Here is a 26797-nt window from a genome sequence, read left to right as displayed (position 1 = left end):
GGAAGCTGAACCACCTTGTGTCAGATGAATATAGGTGCAGGATGAACAAGTATCATGTCAAGTTGTGAAAAATGCAAAACTACTCTGGTGTCCAGTAAAACATGAAGTTTGAGATAATGCTAAGCATGTTGATCCCGAAGCCTTTGGGGGTAAAGTGAGCCCCTGTCCCCGTCCTGCTCCGTCATCGTGCAGCGCCGGAAAGGGCCGAGCAGAAAAAAGAAGGAGGCGTTTCCACACATCAGCTGCAAATTTATGCAGAACAGTAAAATCAGTGCTGCTGCTGCCGCTTCGAGCGTCCTGCACAGAGAAGAAGAAGAAGACGGGCGAAAAGAGCAGCAGCACCGGGCACAACGCAGACAAGAAGCCCGGCGGATCGTTGCATCGCTCGGTGTCGCTCTGCAGCGGGCAGCCGGTGCAGGAGGAGCCGGACGAACCCGGAGCGGTGACGGTAAGGTCGGAGCGAGAGCCGCGTTAACGAGCCAGACAGCAGCGGTGGAGGCGGGGGGGCTAGCGGGAGGCTAGGAGGAGTAGCCTCCGGTGGATCCAGTGTTAACTGGTCTGAAACATGGAGGATGGCTAGCTAACGTTAGCGCTGTGTGAGCTGCTCAGGTGGCTGTTTTTGAGCTGGTGGAGGCTGGAGACGGAGGCAGACTGTAGGTGCTGGGACAGGATGGTTGGAGGAGGAGGAGCAGTGATAAAGGAAACTGCAAAAAAAAAAAAAAGATTGTGAACACCTGGTCTGAACAAGTCCTGTAAGGTGGTGAAGTAGATGCAGAAAGGCTGTGTGAGCGATGCTTTTGGAAATGTTTCTCATGCAGGAGCCTTTGTACTAAAGCACGTTTCCCCGTTTTATTCCTGTGAATCCCCGAAAATGGATGCTTTATAATGACTTCCTACCTAAACCAGATAACCTGATTAAAATGATAAACTGCTGCAAAGAGGAAATGAATGTGCATTTTTAAATTGCATGTTACAGTTAATTATATCTTTACAGCTGCCATCTTCATCCCCTCACACGTTCCAGGCCTTTTCCTGCATGTCCAGACGTGCAAAACGGAACAAGAAAAAAGTCTAATGCAGAGCTTTAATTTACACAAGCATAAAATACACCTTTGTTTATCAAATGGTCAAAAATAAGAAGAAAATGCACAGACTTCTGTCTTTTATCACTTCACTCTGAGGTTCATACGTTACAGCAAATATTTGCTTTTTCTTACACACAGATTAGTGTGTAACAGTAACCATGCATTGATGATAAAGGTGATGATGGCAATATTGTGTCAAAAATCCACGTCTTTAATATCAGAGATGACTGAATTTTGTGCATGGTTGCAGAATCCTTTCCACCTCCAGCTCTCGCATTTTGAGTTTAAAGCATTTGCAAAATGATTTGACAGATATCTTTTTTTTTTTTTTTGCAAATTTTCCCCTCATTTTCTGCATATATGTAAAGAATATTATTATTATGATGATTTTGTTTTTTTACCACAATCCCTGTGACAGCCTGACTTACATTAATTTGGCAAATCTGTAAATGCAACCTGATTTCATTAATCATTTTAGTTGTGCAGTTTAGAGGTACTTTCATAGTCTTCCTGTCTGCAGGATGCATGTTGTGTGTGGTTAGTGTGAGGGGGTTAAAATTGAATCTGCAGCTTGTCCACAGCATGTAAAACAAGAATGTGGTGGATCGGTCTTATATTGGGCTTTGGTGAAGCTACTCAGTTCATCGACTGCCCCTTAGGTCAACTTTCTGTTGATTGGCTGCCCCTCATAAGCAGAAGGTTTGAACAGGAGGTCGGTGGAGCTTCTGTATACCTGAGATGTCCCCTTATTTGGACATCCTACAGATCCAAGCAGGAAAAAACTGCATATAATTTACCAAAGTTTCAAGTAATGAGGGCAGTAAATGTAATCTTTCATATGAACGTCCATACTAAATCCATCCGTTATAGTGTGCGTGCATGCGTGTGTGTGTGACAGAAAAAAGGAAAAGCTTGATGGAAGCCCTTTAAAGGTGTAAACTGGTCTGTGGAGCATTGTGTCCGTCTCCATGGTGGCGATGGGAAAAAACAGCTGTCAGCGAGACACTCAGTCGTTGTGATTTACTGCCATAAAAAATGAAAACATTTTAAAATGTTGAAAGTGTTAAAAATAACCAGCAGCAGAACTACATCAGTCATCCACGCTGTAAAAAGTGTTTCACAGCATCTCGACTCTGTGAGGTCTGCTGTTTGTCAGGAACCGTGACAGGTGTGGAGTTTTTTTCCTCCTCTATCCATCAGACTCTCGCAGAGAGAGAAACTGGTGTTTGTTTCATCCTGTGTTTGACTGACGGACGCCTCATCTGTCTCCTCAGCAGCCATGGAGACAGACGGAGAGCAGAACCAGCAGGGGGCCTCGACCAATGGAAGCGCTCCGTCTGGGACCAGCTCCCGCCCCTCTCCCATGAATTCCATGTCTCTGTATGAAAGGCAGGCGGTCCAGGTAGGTGTGAGTGTTTATACCTGTGTGGCTACAGGACCAGACCACATTGATTTTCACACGCTGACAATGAGTCCTCACTTCATGGAAAAAGCTTTTAAAGGCTCGGTTCACAGCTGCCTTTAGAATTCAGGTTAAGATCAGTTTAGTTTAACAGTTAAAAACTAACACACATGTTAGTTAGCTGGATTTCCAGTTTTGGGCCTCAGTAATAATCCAAGTGTGCCAGGATTGTTGTGCACAAAGGGGGGAAAAGGCATCGCGTAAAAAATATTTAAAATGCTTAAAAATGTAAGTTTTGTTCGACAGGAAATGCGTTTCTTTGTTTGTAAATGTGAAAAAAGGGAGACATCCCTGATTAGAAACCAGTGCTCATCCTCAAAAACTCCCCTCCCCAAGTAGGAAGTGGTCATAATCTTCATGGGGTGGCTTTTAATGACCCCTACCATCTTTAATATCTCGCTGTTCTCACACTTGAACCATACCTTGAGGGTGATAGCCCGGCAGCATGGTGCATTGTTCTGCTTTCGAGTTGTTATTGTTGGGCTAAAAGTAGGTTGCATGCCTGGGGATTAGATTGCACGTATACAGGTCTAGATTCAGGTCTAGACTTTAAAAACGTGACTCGTGGGAGCGTTTGGTTCTTTGCATAGTTTAAAACTCATTTCAGATGCGTCGTGAAACACGTAAAATAGATCCCTGTGGCAAAACCTTCACTGTGATGTAGGCGGAGCATTTATAATCCTGCCAGTGAACAAAATTGTAATAAAAATTAATAGAAAATGATGATATCACTTTGCATTTTCGTGTCCAAATTGTGTTTTTGGCTGCAGCGTAAACATGGACTGTTTGCGTGTAAGCAGGGGCAGAAAGTGTGTGTGGCTCATTTGTCTTCATAATTTCTGATTTATGTGTTAGCCGATGGACAGAAACTGATGAAGACTGACTGAATCGGGGGGGGGTAAAGAAAAGAGACCGAGTCGTGCTGGGTGTGATGGAGGCTGGGTGTTATTTTCTCAGGCTTTTGTCACCCTGCACGGCCATCTGTCTCTGTCACCCGGCACACACTAATCCAGCCCGCCGCGCTCGCTTTCATCCCCCGACTTATTACTGTACGAGCCTCCCCTCATACATCAGGCAGCTGGCAGGTTTCTGCAGCTTCGCTCTCTCTCTGCTCCTTCTGCACTCGTTTCTCTCAGTCTGCTCTATCCCCTCAATTTTCTCTGCACTTCCTTTTCCATCCTAAATTTCTCCCATCCCTCACTCTTTCATGTCTTCTTCTGACTCTTTGCCGTCATGTTTTCCATCCCCATCTTTTCACAGCACTTTACTTCCTTCATGCTCCGTTCCTCCCTCCCCCTTTTTTTTTTTTTTCTTCTCCTTCTCCAAAATGCTGTCCCTCCTTCAGTTTTCATTTTTGGCCGTCTGCTCCTCCCTCCAGGCCCTGCAGGCGTTACAGAGGCAGCCCAATGCCGCTCAGTACTTCCAGCAGCTGATGCTGCAGCAGCAGATCAACAACGCAGCACAGCTGCAGAACCTGGCAGCTGTGCAACAGGTAAAGGTGTGTGCAAATTTCACTTTCTTTCTTTCAAGTAAAGGAAGTTATAAACATCCTGCACGTGTTGTTTGCAAAGCACAAAGAAAAACTATTGTAAGAAATAAAACGATACATGATGACGCTATAACAGCGTTGCATAAGACAGATTGCCACCTACTTGCATGCAATAATTAACTCCCATGAAAACCAGAAGAAAAAGGTGGGGAGGCCACGTCTACAGTCGATGCTGGACAGCTGTGGGTTGTAAAACATGGAGGCTTTGTGGCCAGAAACAAAGCTGAGCATATTTTGCATCAACCACACAACAGCCTCTGTAAACATCTCAGTTTTCATTTTGTTTGGAGTTTATTGAAACCTTAAGCTGCTTTTTTTCTCTGTCTCTTCCCTTTCTTCGTTTTACTTTCTTTGTTTTTTTAAGGCCACTCTGGCTGCCAGTCGTCAGTCAAGCCCCTCCAGCAGTAGCTCTTCTCAGACTACCAGCACAACCGCAGTACGTAATCATACAAAAACGATAGCTCTTTATGCCACAAAATCAGTACCGCTTTTTTTCCTTCGAGCCACAAAAGATCTTAAAGATGCACGTTCCTGTTCTTCAGGTCAATGTAACATCTGGATCAGGGTCTACAACCAGCAGCCGTCCAATGGGTGCCTCAGCAACATCCACAATCAGCCAATCAGTGCTGCTTAGTGGGACAGCCGGAGGGCAGGGCCAGATGTACCTGAGAGTGAGTTTGATCAGATGGTTTATGTGCGGCAGCTCAGTTTTGTGCATTTTAATGGCTTTAATGTCTTTTTGTCCTGCAGGTGAACCGCTCCCTTAGGACGCCTATCCCCTCCCAGCTCATTTTCATGCCCGGCAGCACTGCAACTACTGCTGTGGCAACTGTTGCCCAGCAGCCACAGGCTCAGCAACAGCAGCAGGAAGTGCCTCCGACTTCCTCATCCAGCAGCCAATCTGATAACGACCAGGTGTGTGGCTAACATAAAAATGTTCTCATGGCTTGAAGACACATTCTTTCGTTCTTCAGCAACAAAGTGACAGATGGGTGTTTTCACCCAAACATTTGCTCTGTGCTCCATCTCCAGGTACAGAATCTAGCCATGCGAGGTCTGTCGGGTCCTAAAGGTGTGGGTGTTAAGACTGAAGCCCCAGAGAGAAGTGACTCGGGTAGGAAAGAAAGAAGAGGAATTAAACATATAAATGAGCTTTGTAATGCTCTGAAGGTTGTGTATGATGATGGAGCCTGTGGTGGATTTGGCAGAAATTTCAGAAGCGTACACTTAATTTGGACTTTCTCATTTTAGTTATAATAATATTGAAGCAAATTCATGACAGTGATTCAGGTTTAAATGCTTTTATATGTAACGTAACGTTAATTTGGGGGTGAACTGCCGTTTTAAATGTGATGAATCACTAAATAGACACTAATATATTTTCATTCTTATTTTTCCCAGCTGCCTACTCGCTGGTCCAGCCCTCTCACCAGTCTACCCCTCAGTCCCCCACCAAACCAAGCCAGCCTCAGCCCCAGCCATCCCACATCAAAATCCCTACCTACCCCCAGCCTACTAATCTCAAAGCTCACCCCGTCTCTTCTTCCGGTGCCTCGTCGTCCTCGTCGTCTTCCATCCCTCTCTCCCAGCTCTTACTCCACGGTACTCGAACCCTCACCACAGGAACCACAGCTCCCACAGCAGCACATACTCTGGTCTTGACATCCAACGCCACATCTCAGCCCCACGGGTACCCGGTGGGCACGGCAACCATCAAACCAGCGGTCAACGCTCAGACTCTGGTGGTGCAGCCTCTACAGAAAACCTCACTCGGTGCTGAGAAATCAGGCCACGGAAACGGACCCATCCCCATCCAACCTAAAACTTTACAGGGGCTCCGCCTGCCCCTCCAGCTTCCTTCAAGGAACCCCCCTCCCATCCTGCCTGCTCCGCCGCCTGCCAGCAGCTCCAGCCAGCCTCCCCACACGCCTCACATCCCAGTGCAGATAGTGGGAGCCAGGCAGAGCACACTTGGAAATGCCCAGGCTCTCGCTCTGGCCCGTGGCAGCTGCAGCCAGGATGGTGCCGCCGTCCTCAGCAGCTCCTCTAGTCTGCTCACCATGGTGGCGTCCATCGCTTCCAGGGAGGGTGGAGTCGTCGGCCGAGGGGTGGGGCTGAAGACGCTTCAGTCACCCCAGGAGGCTCCCCCCTTGGCTCAGGTGTCTCAGGTGCATCCACAAGCCAATCAGAGCTCTGGACAGAGTCAGAACAGACAGCTGGCTTCAAGCCCCGCCTCTTGCTGGTCCTCCACCATTTCATCTCCTCCCCCCTCGCTGTCTCGCTCCTCCCTCTCTCTCCACCTGGTGACCGAAGAGCAGAGAGCAGCATCAGCTGGTGTAACCACCAATGGAGACTCATCAGGAGGTCAGACGCCACAGGTCAGCTGAAGCATGATTTAAGTGATTCTCATGAATCAGACTTGATGTTTTTCTAACCCACACACATTTCTACATGTCACAGATGGTGATTTTGGGTTCTAGCACTAAAACAAACACGCTACTCAGCCATAACTGCTCCTTGTGTAAATATTACATCCTACAATCACTCTCAGTGTCTGTCTGTATCTGTTGGCACTTTTTGTTTAGAGTAAACAGACGACTGGCTCTCTGAAAAGAAAATCAGACTCGAATTCAGCCAATGACGAACATGGCCCCTCCCCTCCACGGCTCCAGCCAGTCAGAGATCATGCCTCGGCCATCCCAGCCAATCCCGTCGATGCAGGTAATAACATAGAAATACATCCCTGTAAAATACTGTCAACACACACACTCGGTGAAAAACAGTATTTATCTTCCTCTCACCTCTCCAGGCTCTGCTGCTCCTCCTCCTCCTCCACCTCCTCCTCCTGCATCCTCTCCTTCTCCTCCTGCATCCTCTCCTTCTCCAGTGCTGCTGGTGTCCCGTGGGACTTGTGGTCAGGGTGAGAGAGCTCCTCCACCTCAAGCTGTGGTTAAACCGCAGGTTCTTACACACCTCATAGAGGGCTTTGTGATCCAGGAGGGGGCGGAGCCTTTCCCTGTGAGTACATGGGATTTGTAGTTTGTTTTTTGTTTTGTTTTTGTCGGTCGCTGACTCTTAAACTGAATTTGTGTTTGACAGGTCTGCGGTCCAGTCAAGGACTCGGCTGGTGAAGATTTGACTAACGACAGTCCAGACACTAACCCGTCGGAGACTGTTACCACAGCAACAGGTAACAGCCAGACTGCTTAAAGCAGTGCTGCTTTAAAGACACGTTTAAGGGCTGAAATCAGAATCATAAATATCTACTGTAAGGTTTCTGGGATAAAGTTGCCTCTGCATGAGAAACGGCTCTTAAAATCTTGAAAATCAAAATGTGATTTCTGCATTGCTGAAGTCTCTGTGCATTAGCCATAGTACATGTTTTATTGTTGTTGTTCTTTGGCCGTTAGCGTTTTATTATCCTCTAGATTTTTAGTTATTTACTTGGTGTGCCCAGTTTTCTAGCTAGATTCTCATTTTCTTCTTTTAAGTCACACAGTCATGATTTGCTGCAGTTTTTTCTTTATACTGTACACGGTGACTGCCATACTGGACAGTAGATTACAGTAATGTATATTAAAGGCAGACCTTGGTACAGCTGATATCTTCAAAACTGAAACGCATAAAAAAATTTTGAGCATTATGAATGTAGAGAATGGGAGGGAAAATATGAACAATATGAATTGTTTTTTTGTTTTGATTTTTTGGTGATCTGTCCCTTTAACATTATAACATGGACATGGCTTATGGGATTTAATGTTGTGTAACAAGATGACCCTTGTTTGCCCTGTTTGTTTGAGCTGGGCTGCAGGAAAGCATAAAGACTTTAATTATAACTTTCAAGCTGGGAATTTCCCACCTCTGAGTCTAAACCGCAGGCAGCGCGATATCACAAGAAAATATCATCGCAGTCTGATTTTCTGTGTGTGGACCGGGACTCATAACCCGTTGGAGTATATAATACCACGTTTGCGTTTGTGTATTATTCACCATCTGCTTTGTTCTGTCTCTAAACTCTCTCCTCAGTGCTGAAGTGTGAATACTGTAAAAACTTTGCTCCTGCCAGCCAGTTCCGAGGCACCAAAAGGTTCTGCTCCATGTCTTGTGCCAAGAGGTACTTCAAAATGCATGAAACATATACAGAATAAATCACTGTACTGCAAACAGCTGCAGCCACTTCAGCTTATTTCACAGTGCGAGTGATGAACGTCTGTTTCTAGTTACAGTGCAGTTTGTCATAGATGCTGTGCAGTAAGATTTGGATATCTTGAAGTCAAACAAAACTGCATAAAGCTCAAAACCTCAATCCTCTTTGAGGCTTTTAGTTCTTAGTTATATACAGTGTTTCCCACATAACTGCACTGTAATTGTGCCATGCAGTGCATGTGTGTGCCTTCTTAAATAAATGGAAAATAAATCCTTTATATAATAACGTCTCCTTTCCCATCTACAAACTGTAGCATCTAGAACTGCAGCTGAAGGCTGACTGCTTTAGTAGAATCGACTGCGTGCATATATAGATGTATATATTAGGGGTGCAACGATACACAAAATTCACGGTTCGGTTCGATACTTTTGTGTCACGGTTTGATATTTTTTCGATACAAAAAAATGTTCATGCCTTTTTAATTTGTCATTTATTAAAATTATAAATATATATTTTAACTCAAAAGTACAGTTTTTAAATTTAATGTTGCTGAAACAACAAAGGGATAAAATAATAAATCTATCTGATGGAGGAATCACTCATCTTTGGAAAAGAGAGTTTATTACAGAGAAATGGCTCTTTCAAAATAAAAGCTATACTATACGCTTCTTCTGGGCTATATTCTCAGCAGCATATTAAACATATCATAAGGAGAATCCTGTGCTAACGGCTGTCTAAATGACTCGGGTAAAGTTTGTAGCATGCGTGCTTGTTGTTTTTGTCTGCTTCCACTTGTCTTTGCACTAGGATGATGTCGGAGTAAATGTGCAGTCATATTTGTTGTGTTCCCACTAGTGCTGTCAGCGTTAGTCTGATATGACGTTAACGCCACAACACGGCAAATCTCCGTTAACGAGCTACCGCGGATTGCCCCGTGCGTGGGGCTAGACGGCCAACACGTTAACGAGCTAACTGCGCTAACACACTAGTTCCCACCCATGTAATTGAGCATTGCATGGCACATCCGACATACTGTTTTACTTTAGTCCATGACGCGCTTACCTTCAGGGTCATACGTCACATGAAAACCAAAATAGTTCCAAACGCCAGATCTGAATCAGGGTGGGGGAGGTTCAGTCGTTGAGGCAGTTGGCATTTTGCAACAAGCTTAGCTTCTGTCTTGCTAGCTTGCGCTGCGCTCAGTGGATCTGCGCTCCACAGTGCAGCCTAGGCGGAGTAGTTGAACGCACTGAGTGCTCCACACAGACGGCATCGTCAGAAGAAAAGTTGATAAAAAAATTTTAAATTGTATTGTTCGATACATATGCGTACCGAACCGAAAGCACTGTATCGAACGGTTCAATATCGATAGGAGTATCGTTGCACCCCTAATGTATACATATATATAAATATATAACAAACAGAAGGGTTACCCATCTGAAACAGGATGGGCTATGCCACCTGTTTAGCATCAAGTGAGCTTTCAAAGTAAGAGTGAGGAGGCTGTACTCTTGTCAGTTTTCTGTTCTGTTGGATGAAAGATGGTGTCAGCCATGGCCTATCCCAGCTGTCATGAGACAAAAGGCTGCGTACACCGTGGACTGGTCACCAGGCTGTTGTAGGGCTAACAGAGGGACACCTAGGGGTCATTTTACAGTCACAACAACAACAACATAGCGTATGTGTCTTTGGACTGTGGGAGGAAGCCAAAGTACTCAGAGGGAACCCATGCAAGCTTGGGGAGAACATGCCAGCCAATGGCTAAAAGCCATTTTTAAAAAAAAAAAAAAAGGACACAAAATGACTTTAAATCCCAGAGCTGCCAAAGACTAGTGTGTGTGTGTGTGTGTGTGTGTGGGGAAACACTGATATATAATGAATCGATATCAAAAGCCAGTGTTACTAAAGATGTGACCCACTAAATGTTGTCTAAAACGGGACTTTAGTGTGAATTCTCAGGTGGCTCCAGCTGTAAATCTCACAGCTTGTGTTTTTCTGTTCTCATGTTTTTTTTTCTGTGTCTACATATTGTGATAGCCTCACTTCATCCACTTTCACATGCAGCATGTAACCTCGCAGTACAGTGGAGGACGCTTTGTTTCTCCTCTGAATGTGCTCCGTATTAAAATGTACACTGTATTTATTATGTGACATGTTTCAGTAGAAAACAATGCGCTGTCTGCATTGTTTGTTACAGTATGTTGTCAGCTTATGATTTGACATTTTCTGCTTCTGCTTTGTATTTGTCCCTTTGCCCACTACACGTGTATAGCTTATATACCGCGTACGGTGCAAAGAGACAAAAACTGTGTTGCTCGTCTTGGCTTCAGTACCGTATATGTCACTCTTTGTCTACGATACAGTATGTATTGGTTCCCCAGGTACAACGTCAGCTTCAGGCAGCACTTCGGCGTGCGGCAGGGTCACGGCCAGCGTCAAGCTCAAGATCACTCTTCGGATCGGGATCAGAGCCGCGGACACCTCTCCAACTCGGACGACGAGGGAGGAATCGCCAGGAGGAGGGTTCCACGCAGGACCAGCTCAGAAATAGCCAGTGCCAAGATAGCAGGGAGGCCCGTACCTGCCAAGGTGAGGCAGGATTATACAGTCCCTACAAGGAAAATTATTGGTGCAGGTCAAAAATTAGAAGTCCGATCCCAGCTGATAACTGATCTGTGTAGTTGTACTGGAGCCTTTCCTGCTTTGATCACATTTAAATAGCCTTTGCTCACATGCAGGTAAGCGGTCTGTGTGGAGAGCAAAAGAGGCATTGCATTTGTTTAGAAACGAGTGCATCAGAGGGACGGCTCAGGTTGAGCAGTTTGGAGATGCAGTTGGAGAGCCAAGGCTGATGTGGTTTGGACGTGTGCAGAGGAGGGTTAGTGGATATTTTGGGCAGAGGGTGTTGAATATAGAGCTGCCAGGCAGGAGGAAAAGCAGGAGACCACAGAGAAGATTCATGGATGTAGCGAAGGAGGACATGCAGAGCGTTGGTGTGACAGAAGCTGGTAAGAAAGAGGCTGATGATCTGAGAGCAGCCGAAAGAAGACGAACCAGCAGACGAGATGGTGGGCTCAGATTTGTCTGATGGATTTCAAACTTTAGCAAAAGGGTTTTTAAACTTTAGTGGCCTCTTAATAAAGCCTGTAAGTGTTGATATGTGCAAAATATTTGGCTCCAAATATTTTTAATGTTTGTATGTTTAACTCTGCAAAACACACCTTTTTCAGTCAATTTATTACTTTTCTATCATCCTATTGGCAGAAATGCAACTTTAAGTAGTTTTAAACATATTTGGATGCTAGAACTTTACACCCAGTCATCAATAACTGCGATCATGTTCAAAATGATCTGCTTCTACCCAGGCTTTCAGCTTCCTGGGAAGTGTTTTTTGTAAAATAACTTCACTTGTAACCACATTAAACCACATACAGATCTGGCTTTGTGCTCAGGGACATCAACACGGATGGAGGAGCACACAAATATAATTGTGCGAGGAGGGCGATCTCTTTCTAATAATGATGTCAGTGTACATACAAATAATCCATTAGTCAAAGCTCAGGCTTCAGACTGCTGAAGCTCTGTTTCAGAGGAGACATCCCCAGTGTGGTCATTTCACACCACTCTGGCTGCGAGCTTAGAAACCACGGCCAGAAGCCCAGATTAACACAAATACACTGAATTATGCCGAGTAAAGAATAGAAATGCAGAGTAAATAAGCATAAAAGAGCCCCTTTAAATTTCTCCTCCATTGTTACAAACTGGCCCCAAACCAAATGTATGAGACTCCTGAACACAAACTTCATGTAACAGCAAAAATAGACCTGAATCCATCTGAATGTGCATTTTTCACTTGTATGCATGATGAGCCTTTTGAAGTCATTACTTGCTTCTCTGTGACGGTGCTCGGGTATCTCGAGGTTTGTGCTCCTTTTTTATAAACTGTAACAATCCCCGTCTGTGCAGCTCTAATCTTTAAATATGCAGACGGGGTTTTGTCCTTGTAGCCTATGTTCATGTTTTTGCAAGCAGACCGGGACACTAGTGAACGCTGCTGCTTTTTTTTCTTCCTCCGCTTGTAGTGCCGGTCCGAGTCGAGCCATTCAGATGAGGAGTCCAGCGTAGAGGAGGATGAAGATGACCCCATGTCTCTCTCGCCGGCCTCCTCAGCGTCCTGCCACCAGCCGCCTCCTCCGCTCCCAGCAGAGAGCTCACCACCGCCCACCTGCCTGCCTGCTAGCCCCTCCCAGTGGAGCGTGGAGGAAGTGTCACAGTTTATTTCCTCACTGCAAGGTTAGAAGATCTGATTTTTGATCTTATAATGCAGCACTGATTCACATAAAGATAAAAGGCTCGACTTCACGGTCAAGGTCAGAGGTCGAGTTATCTTCTGAATGAGTTAACTCGAGGGCAAGGGGATGCAGGATGTTGAAATTGGCACCATAGAGGTGTGTGCTAGGAGGCAGAGGGGTAGCATGGTGGCCACCAGTATTTTTAAAGCCCTTCCAGCGTCTCTCCCTCTGTGGAATCTGTGAACTCCTGAACTGATAGATGATGGAAGTGGGGGTAAAGAGGAAAATGAATGGCAGTGCTCCTGAATTAGCTGGTTTCTGGCTACTGCTGATGTTTATCTTGTGTTGCTCTGCTTTTATATTCAAGTGCAGTAATTGATGTTTTGATCAGTTCTTCTTTTAATTTGCAGTTTCATGCTTATCAACATTGTTAATACTGTACAGTTAAAATAACAGACCAGTTTCATATTAATGTGACACATTAATCTGGAGTTCAGCTGTTTCCACCTCGAACTTGATGCTTTTATTTGTTATGTAAATGTTTGCATTTGGAGCTAATGCATGAACGACTGTGTGCATTAATGTTAATGTACCATAATTTTCAACCTTTGCATTTTTGTCCACCTGTGCTTTTATCCGTCGTCCTCTCAGGGTGCGAGGATCTCGCCTCCCAGTTCCTGTCGCAGGAAATTGATGGACAGGCGCTGCTGCTGCTGAAGGAGGAGCATCTCATGTCCACCATGAACATCAAGCTTGGCCCTGCCCTCAAGATCTGCGCTCACATCAACAGCCTAAGAGACTGACCGGTGTTTTTACCACAAATCCGCAAAGTTTAAAAGTGAAGCCCCCCCGGGCATCCACCACCAGCCCGCGGGTCAGATATGGAGCTCGAGAGTCCTGCAGGTGAATGTTTGAAGTACAGTTCATTTCCCAAACACGGCAAAGACTCTGGGACTGCAGAAGTGGAATCTCATCCTGTTTCACATCAGATTCTCGCACAAGTTGTAAAAATCCTTCAAATGTGCGATTTTATTTCGATGAAGGTACACGTTCCACCAAATTCTGCTCAAAATCAATGTAAATGAAGGTTTTGAATGTATTTTAATTGCAAACGAGACTCGTTGAACCTGAAGTACTTGCTTGTTATTTTTTCTGACCGTAGACCGAGGCTGTGATTTATTTTCGTTTCGTTAAACTTCCTTTAAAAGACTGAAGATACACACAGAAGAAAACAGCTGTGCTTTGTTTTGCACAGGAATTTGGAAGGAAGACCTTTGGAAGCACTTCTATAGCACTTCCTTTGTAAAGTGAAGTCACAAATCTTTTTCTTATGTAGTTCAGCATTCCTTCAAAGACATGAATTTCATTGCGTACTTCCAGCATTCTAATTATTTGAGAAGAGTATACAATGGCACTTTTATTTTGAAGGCAGCCTATTCTTTGCGCTACAGGGTACTGTGAGAGTACAGGGTACTGGGTGCAGAAACACCAGAGTCCAAATGAAACCCTAATCCCTCAAGGTTCAAAGAGCATTTCATACTTCAAGTAAAAATACGGACGTTGCATAACTTTTTCTCACATCTTTACCGTATTGTTTTATATCCAGAGAACATCAGCTCTACTGCTGAATGCTTTTCACTGTTTTTAAGCTTTTTACCAGAGAAGTTCACGTCAACTCTGTGATTATTCACCTGTCAGCAGTTTGTGAGATTACTCAAATGGTACCACCAGCTGCTCCTGGTCTGCATGAGTGCACTTACAAGGCAAGTTCACCGGTTTGGTTTTGTGGAGAGATGCTGTCAGAGAGGAGTTCTGACAATAAGATGTTCATTTTAAAGTGTCTTTAAGTTGCATTCGTGAACAAGAGAAGTTGCTGGCCACACGTGGACCTACGATGGATGTGGGAGAAATAAGACATCACGCCTGAATGAATGAATGACTGTGTGAATGAGTGAACCTTGAAGCTATACTGTAATAAGTGTAAAGTTTGCCTTTCTATTTAAATGCACATTTGTTTGCTGGACTGCCTTGTTTGAAGCTTTTTACTGTAGGACTTTTCTCATGTTCTCTCTCTGTGAACCTCGTGGCCTTTCTCACTAGTCTCTACAACAATAGGTTTAGATGAGGATTGTCGGTTTTTACTGCTTTCATATCATTCCTTGTTTTATATCTGCGCTTACTTTTTTACAACTCTCGATTAAGCAATGAAATGTGTTGCTTTTCCCAAAAAGCGTGACTGAATAGTAGCTACTTTGATCAAGGATCAACTTGCTGTCTTCCTCATAGCTTTGTCACATAGCGTGTAACTACCAAGAGTATTTACCTTTCTAGCTAGCTAGCTATCTTTGGCTTTATTGTTAGTGACTGTGGCTATTCCAGTACTTTGTTTTTGTTTTTCTTTCTTTCTTTTTTTTTTTAAAGGGTAATAATCTTGATGATGTTTGCTTATATTTCACTTTCCCCAGGATTTTGGAGTCTTTAAATCTTCATTCTAAACGCCAAAAAAAAAACCTGAATTTCGCCTCATTTCAAGTGAGGTGAGCCACAAATGCAGCTGTGATTACCTGTACAACATTTGTCCAAAATCAGACCATTGCAGCGTTGTTCGTTTAGTCTTCAACATCCCAAAAAGTAGCACTTTTCTCACAGAAGAACAGTGAATTCAGCAAAAAAACGTTCTTTTATATATAAATCTGTATACATACAAATAAGGAAGCCACTTGGAATCAAATGTCTTTGCTTGCAATAATTTCCAAAATCTGCAAAATCTAGAGGGGCTGGTTTTCACAAGAAGAGGTAATTAATACTATCATGCAAATAAATAATCAAACTGTTTTAAAGCTGTGATGCTTTTTTTTGTTGTTTGTTAGCCTGAGTAAAGGTTTCGGTTTGCACTGTTGCTTTCCAAGTGTAACAAGTGCAGATCATCAGTGGGCAGTTTGCATCATTGAAACTTTAATGTTTTTGTTTTTAACTCCTCTCCCCCGGCTTGAGTTCAGGCTGAGGTGTTGTGCTGTTTTAAAGAAAGTCCCTTCAGGTTTGTTGTCCCAGATGTGATTAAACCAGTGGTCCCCAACCCCCGGTCCTCGGACCGGTACCGGTCCGTGAGTCGTTTGGTACCGGGCCGCGAGAGTTGAGGCTCAGGTGTGAAATGTCTGGTTTTCAGGGTTTTTATTGGTTTTCAGCGTTATTTTGTTATCGTTTTTATCGTTTACTCGGTTTTCCTGGGTCTTTTCACGTGTGTTATGAATAAATTTTTTTTTTTTCGGTACCGGTACTAGTTTTATTTTGTTGTATTTATCCGTGACACCTTAAAGGCCGGTCCATGAAAATATTGTCGGGCATAAACCGGTCCGTGGCGCAAAAAAGGTTGGAGACCACTGTGATAAACTATAGACTGTAAATGAAAAATGAATGTAGTCATGATGTCATACGATCACAGTAGCTACATCCATTTTAGAGGCTCCGTGGTTAGTTTTGGCTTCAGCCGTGTTGCTGTTTCGGAGTCGGTAGAGACCATGTTTGGACCATACAGTAGTTTGGCTTTAACAAGTTGTGTTGATAAACCTTACAGCTCATGATCCTAACCTAACAGGCTTATGTGCAAAAACACATATTTTTAGGTTCTGATATTTTATTTTATTATATAGAACACCTGAAATACAACTGGTTTGAATCTATAAGGTGCTTCTTCCCGATAGCAGTTGAAAATACGTTATAATTCAGATAATTCAATTAAAATAAATAAATAAAGATTGTGGGCACATCCACAGTACAAAAACAGTTGTGAGGTCCACGGCACTGACTCCAGTTAGCAGAGGTGAGACTGGCCACAGCTGCCTGTGTTAGCACACCTCTCAATCAGGAGCACATGCACCCAGCTCCAGTTTCCAGGTGGATGACTTAAATAAAGAAACAATAACTTTATGTACACCTCTTTCTTTCTTTCTTTCTTTCTTTCTTTCTTCTCTTTCTTGTGCTGGTCACACATGCCTCCTATATCAGTGGCAGTTTTGTGCTAGTCTTTTTGCATCCTTTAAACCCCTGACCTGTAGTGATGCCATCTAGAGATCAAGTAGGAGCTGGCCTCATCGATAAAATTAAAGCATGCATTACATTTAAAAAAAAAAAAAAAAGATTTTTATATCTCTTGACAATAATTTTGACAGAGTAAATGTATTTTTTACACTGAATATATTATTCTTTAAAATATAAAGTGTTTGTGCCATGCACGTTTTCCTACAATACTACCAAATACAAAAACGTTATAAACAACAATTATAATGTGCACGTTTCTGCGAGAGTTCTTGCACCAGTCCTCGGTCCTTCATGAAAATCGGCGTGCCACCACCTCTGATAACAACCAGCCAATCAGAGCACAGCATAGTTGTACGCCTCTGCAAACCCCGCCTCACTCAAGTATTTCTCGAATATGAATGGCTCAGTCACTCTGAGAGCTGTCCGCCCATTGGCTGAGCTCTCCCCGGCTTTCAGCATTCTAATCAGCTCCGACGTGGAGAGCCGGCTCTTGGCCTTGAAGTGGCAGCATGACCTGATAATGGAGTACCTACACCAGCGTGAAAACAGAAAACAACTGTGAAACCGTATGCATATGAATACTGGTATGAAAAACTAATAGCTAACAATAATATTTCCACTGAGACGTCGGAAAATAGGTAACAAGAATGGAAAGAAGTGTGACCAAAAGCTAGTAAAACTGGAAGAAGCAGGTAAAACTGGAAGAAGCAGGTAAAAGTATCGCGTCTGTAGGGATAAATTATCCCTAAAGATTAACTGAAATGTTTAAACTAAATGGAAATAGATTCAATGACCATAGAAAACGTCAAAAAAATTGTTAAAAGGCTACAATGATGCAAAATATGCAAATATTGTAGTAAATGTGTGAATGATACATGGCTAAAACATTCAGGTTCTGCTTCTGATTATTAGTATACAGCCAAAGTTTACCAAGCAGACCCAAACGTTGACTGTTCAGACGTGTGAGACTGTAAAAGAAGATGCACTGAAAGTAGTTTTAATAAAAAATAAATTAATTTGCTGGTTGATGGTGTAAGAGTAGGTGGAGGCAGCCCAGTGTAGGCACACCTGAACGAAAAGACTGGATTCTTTTGGATTATTTTTTTCAACCCACATGGGGGGAAACAAAGCTCAGAAACGTCTCCTAAACAGTCACGGGCTAAAGGTTGGACATCTTTGTATAAGCTGATGATTAGTGAGTGATGCAAACTGCTGGTCTGCTGTTGCTCTTACAGTGAGTTGGAGCAGGTGTCCGGTCGTTTGAGGTCACTCCCTCTTTGGAGATGCTGCAGAAGTTCAGACGACGGGACCTGAGCAAATGGTGGGTCACCTGAAAGGTTGGAGTATACAATCTTGTCACAGAGCACACTCACTGACCATGTCAGCCAGTGTTGTGCCAAAAAAAGTGATTTCCATTGTTTGGGTTTTTTAATGTGTGTATTGATCAAGAGACTTTAGTGAACAGGAATTATAAATAAATTGAGTTTAATACATTTATCTATTCTTAAAATAACTGTTTTTGCAAAAAGGACTGTTTTCCAGTCCTTTTTGGCCCCTACAGGAATGTTGTCTGTGTTTTAAGGTGACTTGATATCATTCATGGGGGATACACTGACATATGTTTCATACATTATAGGCCAGAAAGTCATTTATAGAAGTCTAAATATGGGAAATCACTTTTTAGCATAACACCAGTATTGAATTATGAGAAACACACTTGTATATCAGATTTAGAAAATTTCTCTCCACCCAAAACTCCAGTAAAAGGAGAGAGACTATAAAATCCTTACATGTCACAGAACTAATGGGGAATTTCATCACCCTTTAATTTTCTTTTTTCTTTAAAAAAAAGAAAGAAGGATACTTACCTAATGTGACCATTTCATAGATGAGGATGCCAAAGGACCATCTGTTAGAAAAGTTCAAGAATGGCATGTCAGTTTTCTTGCTCTTCCTTTTACCTTACTGAGTGTAAACACAGCGAAATGTGCTGTTAGTGCAATAGTTTGGACTTCTAGCATCCAGGGATGGACTGGGACATGAATCAGTCTTTGACAACTCTGTCCATTGACGGGGATCTTTTATTCTCACAGAGGACACTCACACGTCGCTGCTCTTAGTGATGGGTCTCATGGCCAGCACTTCAGGCGCCTGCCACTTCTTAGTCACTGTATCTTCTCCCGTTGAACTGCCCTGGGTTCTCCTGCGGTGGGCCGGGCCGAACCCCCACAGCTTAGCTGTCATGTCTCCACCAACCAGAATGCTGCGGGCTCCCACGTTGCCATGGATACAGTTCTGACTGTGCAGGTAGTCCTAGAAGATGTTCAGACAATTTCAGAGTTAGTGAGCACGAGGGCCTTTAGGAGATGTCCATTACTACAAATACATAAATAAAAGAAATAAAACCATAAGCCAGACTTCACAACATTAACATCCAGCGCTTAGGGGCTGAATGTTTGCTTGGTTAACTTCTGATTTCTCAGTGAAGTCCAGTGTCCCGGCTCAAATTTGGGTGTAAAAATGTGATTTCTATGTAATGTTTTTAGTTTGAACAGGTTTTTGGCACATTTCTAAAATATGTGTTTTCTTGTTCTTATGAATGCATCTCAGATATATTTGTTTTGCACTGTGTGTAATAATTTATACTGTATTTATGCTTTCACTGAATCCACAGTTGTAGTTGCTGTTTTTAAAGTGCTTTACAAATAAAGTTTTCTTGGGAAGCAGTTTGCTCAAAGATCGTGAAGCAGACTGTTGGAAGGGCAGACAGCTGTTTAACCAACCAGAGCAGAGGCCACTTGTGCTGCCATGGTGAAGATCCTCTTCTCTGTCATGTCACAAGAAGGCTGTAAACCTGAGTTATCCTTCAGTGGGAGAAAGGTGTAAATGTGTCAGACTCGTTACATTCAGAAAGTAGACATGTTACTATAAACAATCAGTCTTAGTGAGTATTCACTTTGAAAGCTCTGAGATCTTTCCTCTCTCTTTATGGATGTTCATAATTAGCTCCTATCCTAAACCGTACACCACTAGACGAGGACAGACTGTAACTGTCAGGTTATTCAAATCTTTTCAGAAACAGCTTACGTTGCACTATACTGCCCCTCACAGGCAGATGGCTGTAATTACTTCAGTCACCATTAAGTTTAGAGTTCATAAGCTAAACATTATCCTTCTATATAATATGTGATTAATATTGTATTTATCCCGTTTACTATGTTTAGTTGGTATAGTGTTTTTTATGTTTAACCTCAAAAGGTTTTCAGCCAAACTCTTGGGTTGAATGATGTATTTTACCATTAAACTGTGACTTAATTTATTTTTCTTGTTTTGTTGCTCAATTAGCAATTTTAAACTTGAGAAACCATTACATTATAATTTGGAACTAAATACTATGTTATTGTTTTATATTTAATTGTGTTATTGATCCTTTTACTTTGCATGCACTGTGGCAATTCTTGTTACTGCACTGTAAACTTTACTCCCAGAGCATGCTCAGCGTCATGAATAACTAATAGGTTGCACTACCTGTCTGCATCTCCACAGGAAGCCCAGCAGGTCTCTCTGCTGTAGCTCTTCCACCACCATGACTAAAGGCGACTGCGCTGACATAACGCCGAGCAGCGCAGGTATGAAGGGATGCGGCCCCAATCCAGACACAAAGGAAGCAAACCCCAAAAACTTCTGTTTCTCACTGCTGGTGGCTGTTTCTGGGAAAAATAAATATTTGATAACAGAGTTAGACTTAACATTTCCAGTTACTGTCAATAATTGATCATTTTTGACTTTGAAAAGCATTTTGGACACAAAAAACGGAAAACACTTGTTTGTAAGCCATTTTGCAGGTATACTTTGCAAAACCAAAACTTGGTTCAAGCAGCTCAGTTTACCTTTCAGCACCCTCAGCACGACGTTCTTGTTGTCCGTGCGTGCTCTGTAGAAGTTGACTGTGTCATTAGGGTGGATGGAGAAAGTCTGCGGCAGTGCAGCAACCTGGCTGAAGGCTTCATGATGCCTTTCTGTGGACCTCTGTGGTGCTACAGCCATCGTTGGCCTGACATTCTGCCGCACTTGTGTAACAGACATTGGCAGCTCTTCATGTTCCAGTGGGTTGATGCCAGGGGGCGCTGTTTAAGGAAAGAACAGTGGACATTAAGCAGATGTGCATGTAAAGATGAAAAAAGTTAAAATATTGATTAAATGTGCACAAAGAGACTTCTGCATGCTGGCTCACCATCAATGCCCTGCAGATGAGATCTGTGATGTTGGTGCTTGGTGCGATGACTGTGGTGGTGGTTGGTGCTATGCTGTTGCTGGTGATGCCTCTCTGTCTGTCTGTGTGATGAGCTGTGGTAGTGCTGGGCCGTTCTGACCCGTGTCCGATTACGATCACAACAATACCTCAGTATAAACAGGGGCACTAAGGTGACCAGGGTGCCGAAGAGCAGCAGCGCGGGGACGATAATAACTTCCACCTGATATTCTTTTATCGCTTAGAGGGAAACACAGGAGTTCATGTGTAAATTTCAGGTCAGATATGCACTTGTTTATTAGACTTGCAGTTTCCTCATTGCACTGTAGAAGAGGGTGTGCAGGTTTATTTTTGCTGTTAAGCGCAGGGCATGTTAACAGGTTAAGTATGTTGGCTGTTACACCTCCTGCTGATAGAAAAGTCTACCTAGACAGTGCATCATTTTCCATTTACGCCTACGTGAAATGTTGGTATTCAGCTAAACAAGACTGTAATTTGACGAAGCGGCTTTCACCATCGATCTGTCTATTTTAAAGATAGAAGCTTGGGAAGTGGAAAACAAAGCTTGGGCCCTTCATTTATCCCTGATATGATAACGAGGTTACATTATTTCAGGGCATGCAGGCATAGAGTAATGTGATTGTTGTGTTTTGGCTTTGCTTTCTATTGCTGGCCTAACTGGCTGATAACCAGCACAGTTTCCCACAGATCTGGATTCTTTAGTGGGGTCAAGCAGGTATTGTGGGAAAGGCAGGACCTTTCCCACAATACCTGTTCATTCCCAGTATGATAAAAATAAACCTTTTTATGAATTTGCTGCTGGCAGCAGCAGTCATGGTTCTAGTCTGCAGCCTCGGTGAGTCTGGTGTAGAATCTTGTGAATCAATTCTCCACCTGCTTTAAGTTGTTGTTCAGCAGACCTCCAGAGCACAACCAGGACTAATTGTCACTGATCTAGCAGATATGAAAACCTAACAGTGGAGGAGCCAGGGTCAGCTGAACTAAAGTAATACAATTTTCACAATCAGAGTGTGGCGATTGTTCACCTCGATGACATCATCCTGCTATATTGGTATTGATACACCATAGATGGCAAGTGAAGTGTAAAAGGCAAGTCTCCTGCTATACTGTCCCATCGGGCTGTGGTTAGATAGTAAAACTGGTTTCGACTAACTGGAATGAGTCACTCTGGCATCTGGAAAGTTCAAAGAGCATGCATTCTTTGAGTCCATGCATTTTGATTAGAGCTAATGAACTAATTATTTTTGATAGCTGTGAGAAATTCAACTCGTTATTGAGCTAGTTGATTGCATCAGATCTTTAATTTTAGCTCTGGCTCCACTCCCTTCCTTTTTAACTCACATATAACATCAATACAGTGATCGTTAACTGTAGTAATCATTAATCCATCACAGTTGATGTTGAAATCTTGAGCTTAAGCCTTGTTTGTTTTTTCTTGTACTACAATAGATCTGCAGAGCTTTCAAAAGCCCTGCCCTTTTTTTTATGTTGTTTGGCATTCATGTATTAGATTTGGGGGATCAGCCTTCCACTGATGTTTTCACTGTTTAAGCTCTACCTGCTTTTTCCACCTGCTTTAACCTTTAACCCACGTTGTTAGAAAGAGCAAACTGGAATGTAAAACTACTGGTACATATAGTCTCTATTACATTCTTAGGTGTGGTGAGAGCCTTACAGAGTACCATAAATCATTTCCTGTCATTTTCATTTTTTTTTTTTTTTCTTTTTTTTTTTCTGTATGTTTGTATTTTGTTCCCTGTTTAGGCTCTGTTTCCTGAGTTGCCCTGTTGTGTTGTTCCCTGAGTGCTTTTCCTTTGTGACTCTCACCCCCTGTGCGCCCCTCTGTGTATTTATGAGCCCTCGTCTCCCTTTGTGGTTGTTCCATGTTTCCCCAGTCCGTTATGTCTGTGTTTTCCCCGTGCTCTCTCTCCTCCTGTCTGAACCTCTGTACTTCCTGTTTTACTTTGCCCGTCTCCCGCCAGTGTGGTGTTCACTCCTGCCGTGTCTTGTTATGATTATCAGTGTCACCTGTGTTCCCCGTGTGCTCCCACTTCCCTCGTTAACCCTCTGTGTATTTATGTCTGCGTCTTCCTCGGTTCTGTGTCGCGTTCTCCCTCATTGCTGTGTGGATTCCCTGTGTCTCCCTACGAGTGTTAGTTTATTGAGTCCCAGTTTAGTTGAGTTCTGTATTTCCTATGTTCTGGCTGTCAGCAATAAAGCTGCTTTTTTTTTTTTTTTTTTTTTGGGTTTCTTAGATACTGAGTTTCAGGTTTCAACTCAATCAAGTACAAGATAAGCTGTTAAGTTGGTGTCATTATAGTCAAAAGTTCATAATAAACAAGATGTCTGGAGTAGAATAATTTGTAAGGTCACATAAGCTTAATAGAAGCGTCTATGTGATCGCCCGAGAGAAGAACTGAAAGGTCCAGGTGGGAGAGATTGTTCAAGGAGGAAGCAAAGGAAAGGAATAAGTAGGATTAGAGCACTTACTGCACAGGGTGTCGTTCGATGCACACACAGTAACGTTTGTAGAGCTGGATGATGACATGCTGGAGAGGGAAAGCAGAACACAGATCAACGTTACTATGAGCTAGATATCCCTGCTCAGCAGCAACCTGAAATCCTCACAGCTTACACAGTCACTCAGCTAGTGACTGTATGAACAGTGAAGTTCAGTCCAGCAGGACACACACCCACAGACATACAGACTGTTAGTGATCAACGTTAGCAAATCAATTCAATATTGACTTTGGCCTTTTATTCCATCTAGATTCACATAACAAATATTAGCAGTGACCTTTTAATCTGGACTAACAGAGCAAATATACCAGGGTGTGCTTGGTGAACGTGTGGTGCTGACCAGCTATTGGTTACAACGATAATGGAGAGAGCAGATGTCATTATAGCCATCAACTAGCAGTGACCCGAAACCCATAAAAGCCTCGTGACGTACAGCAGCCGGTTCAACTAATTCAATCACACAGGTGATATAAAAAACGTCTTTAATTTGAAATGGTAAATGGCCTGTACTTGTATAGTGCTTTACTAGTCCCTAAGGACCCCAAAGTGCTTTACACAACAAGTCATCCACCCATTCACGCACACATTCACACACTGATGATGGCAGCTACATTGTAGCCACAGCCACGCTGAACATTTTTATTAAAACCAGAGTTTTTCAAATATTATTCATCTGAAGGTGGCTCTGTACAAGGAAAATCATCATCGTCATCTTTATTTATAAAGCACTTTAAAAGAAACCACAACTGATGCAAAGTGCTGTCCATTGGAACTAAATAATGAAATTATTTAAGGTACAAATAAAAACTAAATAAAGGAAAAAAGTAAAATAACTAATTAGTTAATAATTCATTTAATTACAAGAAACCGTGTCCCGCTGAGGCCAAAAGCCAAAGAATAAAAATGGGTTTTAAAACGTGTTTTAAAACTTGACAGTGAAGGAAAAAATGGGAAAACAAATACTGATGTAAAGCACAACACTAAAGAGGAAATGGGAGATCTGAATGAAAACATTTGCAGCATATGTCTCTGCAAATGTCTCCCATGCACGTTTGACTGCGCGTATTTGCATGTGATGGCTGTTCATTCCCAGTACGATTACAGTGCTATTGGGTCATAAATGGGGGATTCAGACACACACTTCTACAACCTTTTTCTTCTCAGGGAAGCACACTCTCCTGTTTGTTTAATTTGTTTAGCAAATATAGACATGAGTGTTTCACACTTGGCGCCTGATGTTCAGGTGATCACAAGAAGAGCATCATTATTTACTCACAGATGCGATAAAGTCATTAAGCAAATAAAACCTAATCACATGACTCGGGGATTAAAGTCACTCAGGTCACGATATTGGAAACAAAGACTTTTTTCTGCAGATGCTTAAAACAGGTTATTCCAAAAACAACCTCGTTCAACAAGTTTGAATAATCCTGTTTGTAGCAGATGAACAAAAATCAGCTTATCTTAAATTGCTTAAAAGTTCAACAGTTGTCTGTAATTATGGTTGTTGTTATATAAATTTATGAAATTAGTCTCATGGTTTTCTCAGTAGTGCCATAAAACAGACTTTTGAACACTGCTGAGACTGTTTTTAGATTGCTGACCTTAACGCTGCAGTTTTGTTTCTGGTTTGGTTTCTATCTGCAAACTATTGGATCAATAGTTTCCAATGTGTGGTTGGGGGGTCCGTGGCATCACTTGGTAACCAGAAAAGCTTTGTTCATGAGTCTTAAGCTGTCAGAGAAGACTGCGCCATACAAATCATCTGATAGTTACTTTGTTTTCTTTCGAAGAAGCACAAAAATAGTCAAAGGAGCTTGCAAAGAAAAGCGTCTGGACTTCTTTAAGTTGCTTGAAGACGTTTCACCTCTCATCCGAGAAGCTTCTTCAGTTCTAAGGTCAAATGGCCGAGAGTCCCAGATTTAAACCTCCTTTCACACCTTGGCTCAGGTGATTAGAGGATCATCAGGGGGTCCTTTTGTCCCTCTGTGGGGGGATACTCCCACTCATAGTGCGGCACTCAATCGTGATATGTATGAAGTTATTAACATCTCAAATGAGTTGTACAGTATGACTTGTTAATATAAACCAGTACTTCATGTCACCATATTGAATGTATTTCTGAATGGAGAGGATTGTTTGAGAAGTTTCCTTTAAAGTCTTCTAAGTCAAATAATGTTTGTTAAAAATAACACGCGTGCCTACCTTTTTCTTTTCAGTCATTCAAACAGCAGTTTCAGCACCACAGGCTGCCGTGGTGAAGCAATGGGATCAAAACCATCAACTGCGACTGATCTAAAGGTACGTGTGCTTGTTCAGGTTCTGTAAATGAAATGTCATCCTCATCCATCAGAGCTTATTACTGACTGACTGCTGCTGTGACACATGCACGCACACACCCTTACAGAGACACACTGGTATGTGGTAAGCATTTTTAAAAGGCAGAACATGCATGCACACATATGCGTGCGCGCACAGTCTCTGTAACTTGTGTCAGTGTCACTAAACCAGTTTGTCTGCATTGTTCTGTCATAGTCACACACTATGACAAAACCAAAACACGCCTGCACGCACAACAAAAGGCTCTGCCATCTCTCTATACACACATGCACAGTGAGAACAAACAGGAAAAATTTAAGACACACACACACATGTGCAAATGCTAGTGCACAAAATTAAGGCATCAGAACACGTAGCCGGTGTACTAAATTTACAGTGATGTGAAACTTCTTGTTCAGTCTTCAGTTTAAAAGGAAAGAGAAATCAAGCCTCAAATTAAAAATCTGACCACTGTTTAATATCATTTCATTTTATTTAGTATGTTAGTCTGACACATATATATTTGAATCATACCTGCTGGTTGACTCTCTGGTGCTGTGTACATATCAGATTCTGGATGCTTCTTGTATCCAAAGCATGTAGTTTTGTCCTTAGTCTCATATAAGCTACGAAACAAATACAAATCCTCCGTTTTCATGGTTTCCTGATGTATGGAGAGAAATCCACACACAGACACATTTCCATTGAAGACATCAGTGAAGGTAGGATCTGTGTTTCAGTTCTCTCTCTTGTGACTTTTCTCCAGTCTTTCTCTCTCGGTCTCTCTGCCTCAGGTTAGCCACACCCACCACCGACACTTTTTCTTTCTCAGCTTTATCACCTGCACATAGTCTGCAGTCAGTGTTGTATTTGTTTTTGAGTGTCACTGCTCATGTTTTCTCTCTGTGTATGTGTGTATGTGTTAGCTGGGTGGATTTATTAGCTGACAAACTTGGAGTTTTCCAGTGGGTGGAAATGCGTAATAATTTTTATTCCATCAGCTGCAGAAAAACTGGACTACATAGCAAACAGTCTGTTTAATTGCAGACTTGGCCTGCAGTTAAATGTAGTAGTTGTTGAATATACACAGACAGTGAAAGCTCAAACAGTGC

The 26797-nt window shown here is 42.7% G+C and overlaps 2 protein-coding genes and 1 long non-coding RNA gene across 9 annotated transcripts; 2 read left to right on the top strand and 1 right to left on the bottom strand.

The window, feature by feature from the left end:
* The first annotated feature begins 18 nt into the window (after positions 1-18).
* Positions 19-15581, top strand: LOC146548626 (polyhomeotic-like protein 1). 6 transcript variants are annotated; one of them, XM_085262234.1, is made up of 15 exons: positions 19-448; positions 2363-2487; positions 3926-4045; positions 4461-4532; positions 4639-4767; positions 4847-5011; positions 5129-5210; positions 5498-6474; positions 6682-6817; positions 6906-7114; positions 7196-7286; positions 8123-8210; positions 10607-10832; positions 12326-12536; positions 13187-15581. In XM_085262234.1, the coding sequence occupies exons 1-15, from the start codon at positions 253-255 to the stop codon at positions 13336-13338; spliced, it is 2979 nt and encodes a 992-aa protein (XP_085118360.1). In that variant the 5' UTR covers positions 19-252; the 3' UTR covers positions 13339-15581. The 6 variants fall into 6 exon arrangements, with proteins under 6 accessions (XP_085118360.1, XP_085118363.1, XP_085118364.1 ...); XM_085262237.1 differs by having other exon boundaries at positions 20-448; positions 10625-10832; XM_085262238.1 differs by having other exon boundaries at positions 20-448; positions 2360-2487; positions 3926-4039; positions 10625-10832.
* styk1a (ATY kinase 1a) lies at positions 15315-26548 on the bottom strand. 2 transcript variants are annotated; one of them, XM_085262240.1, is made up of 10 exons: positions 26220-26548; positions 23337-23395; positions 20808-21065; positions 20464-20700; positions 20102-20283; positions 19357-19437; positions 18678-18886; positions 18442-18482; positions 17807-17903; positions 15315-17102 (listed from the first exon to the last, which is right to left on the bottom strand). In XM_085262240.1, the coding sequence occupies exons 2-10, from the start codon at positions 23392-23394 to the stop codon at positions 16907-16909; spliced, it is 1359 nt and encodes a 452-aa protein (XP_085118366.1). In that variant the 5' UTR covers position 23395; positions 26220-26548; the 3' UTR covers positions 15315-16906. The 2 variants fall into 2 exon arrangements, with proteins under 2 accessions (XP_085118366.1, XP_085118367.1); XM_085262241.1 differs by lacking the exon at positions 26220-26548 and having other exon boundaries at positions 23337-23650.
* LOC146548625 (uncharacterized) lies at positions 16956-26392 on the top strand. The gene is made up of 5 exons (XR_014890384.1): positions 16956-17157; positions 17809-17894; positions 18667-18880; positions 20120-20202; positions 25586-26392. It is a non-coding gene; the product is annotated as an uncharacterized LOC146548625 (long non-coding RNA).
* Positions 26549-26797: the final 249 nt, after the last annotated feature.

Source organism: Mchenga conophoros, linkage group LG22, assembly GCF_057382185.1.
Source record: "Mchenga conophoros isolate Kocher_MC1m ecotype Shallow Benthic linkage group LG22, M_conophoros_male_GT1.1, whole genome shotgun sequence".
In the NCBI taxonomy this organism is placed as follows: domain Eukaryota; kingdom Metazoa; phylum Chordata; class Actinopteri; order Cichliformes; family Cichlidae; genus Mchenga; species Mchenga conophoros.
The sequence above is the reverse complement of the archived record's forward strand: the minus strand, read 5'-3'. Positions and strand labels throughout refer to the sequence as shown.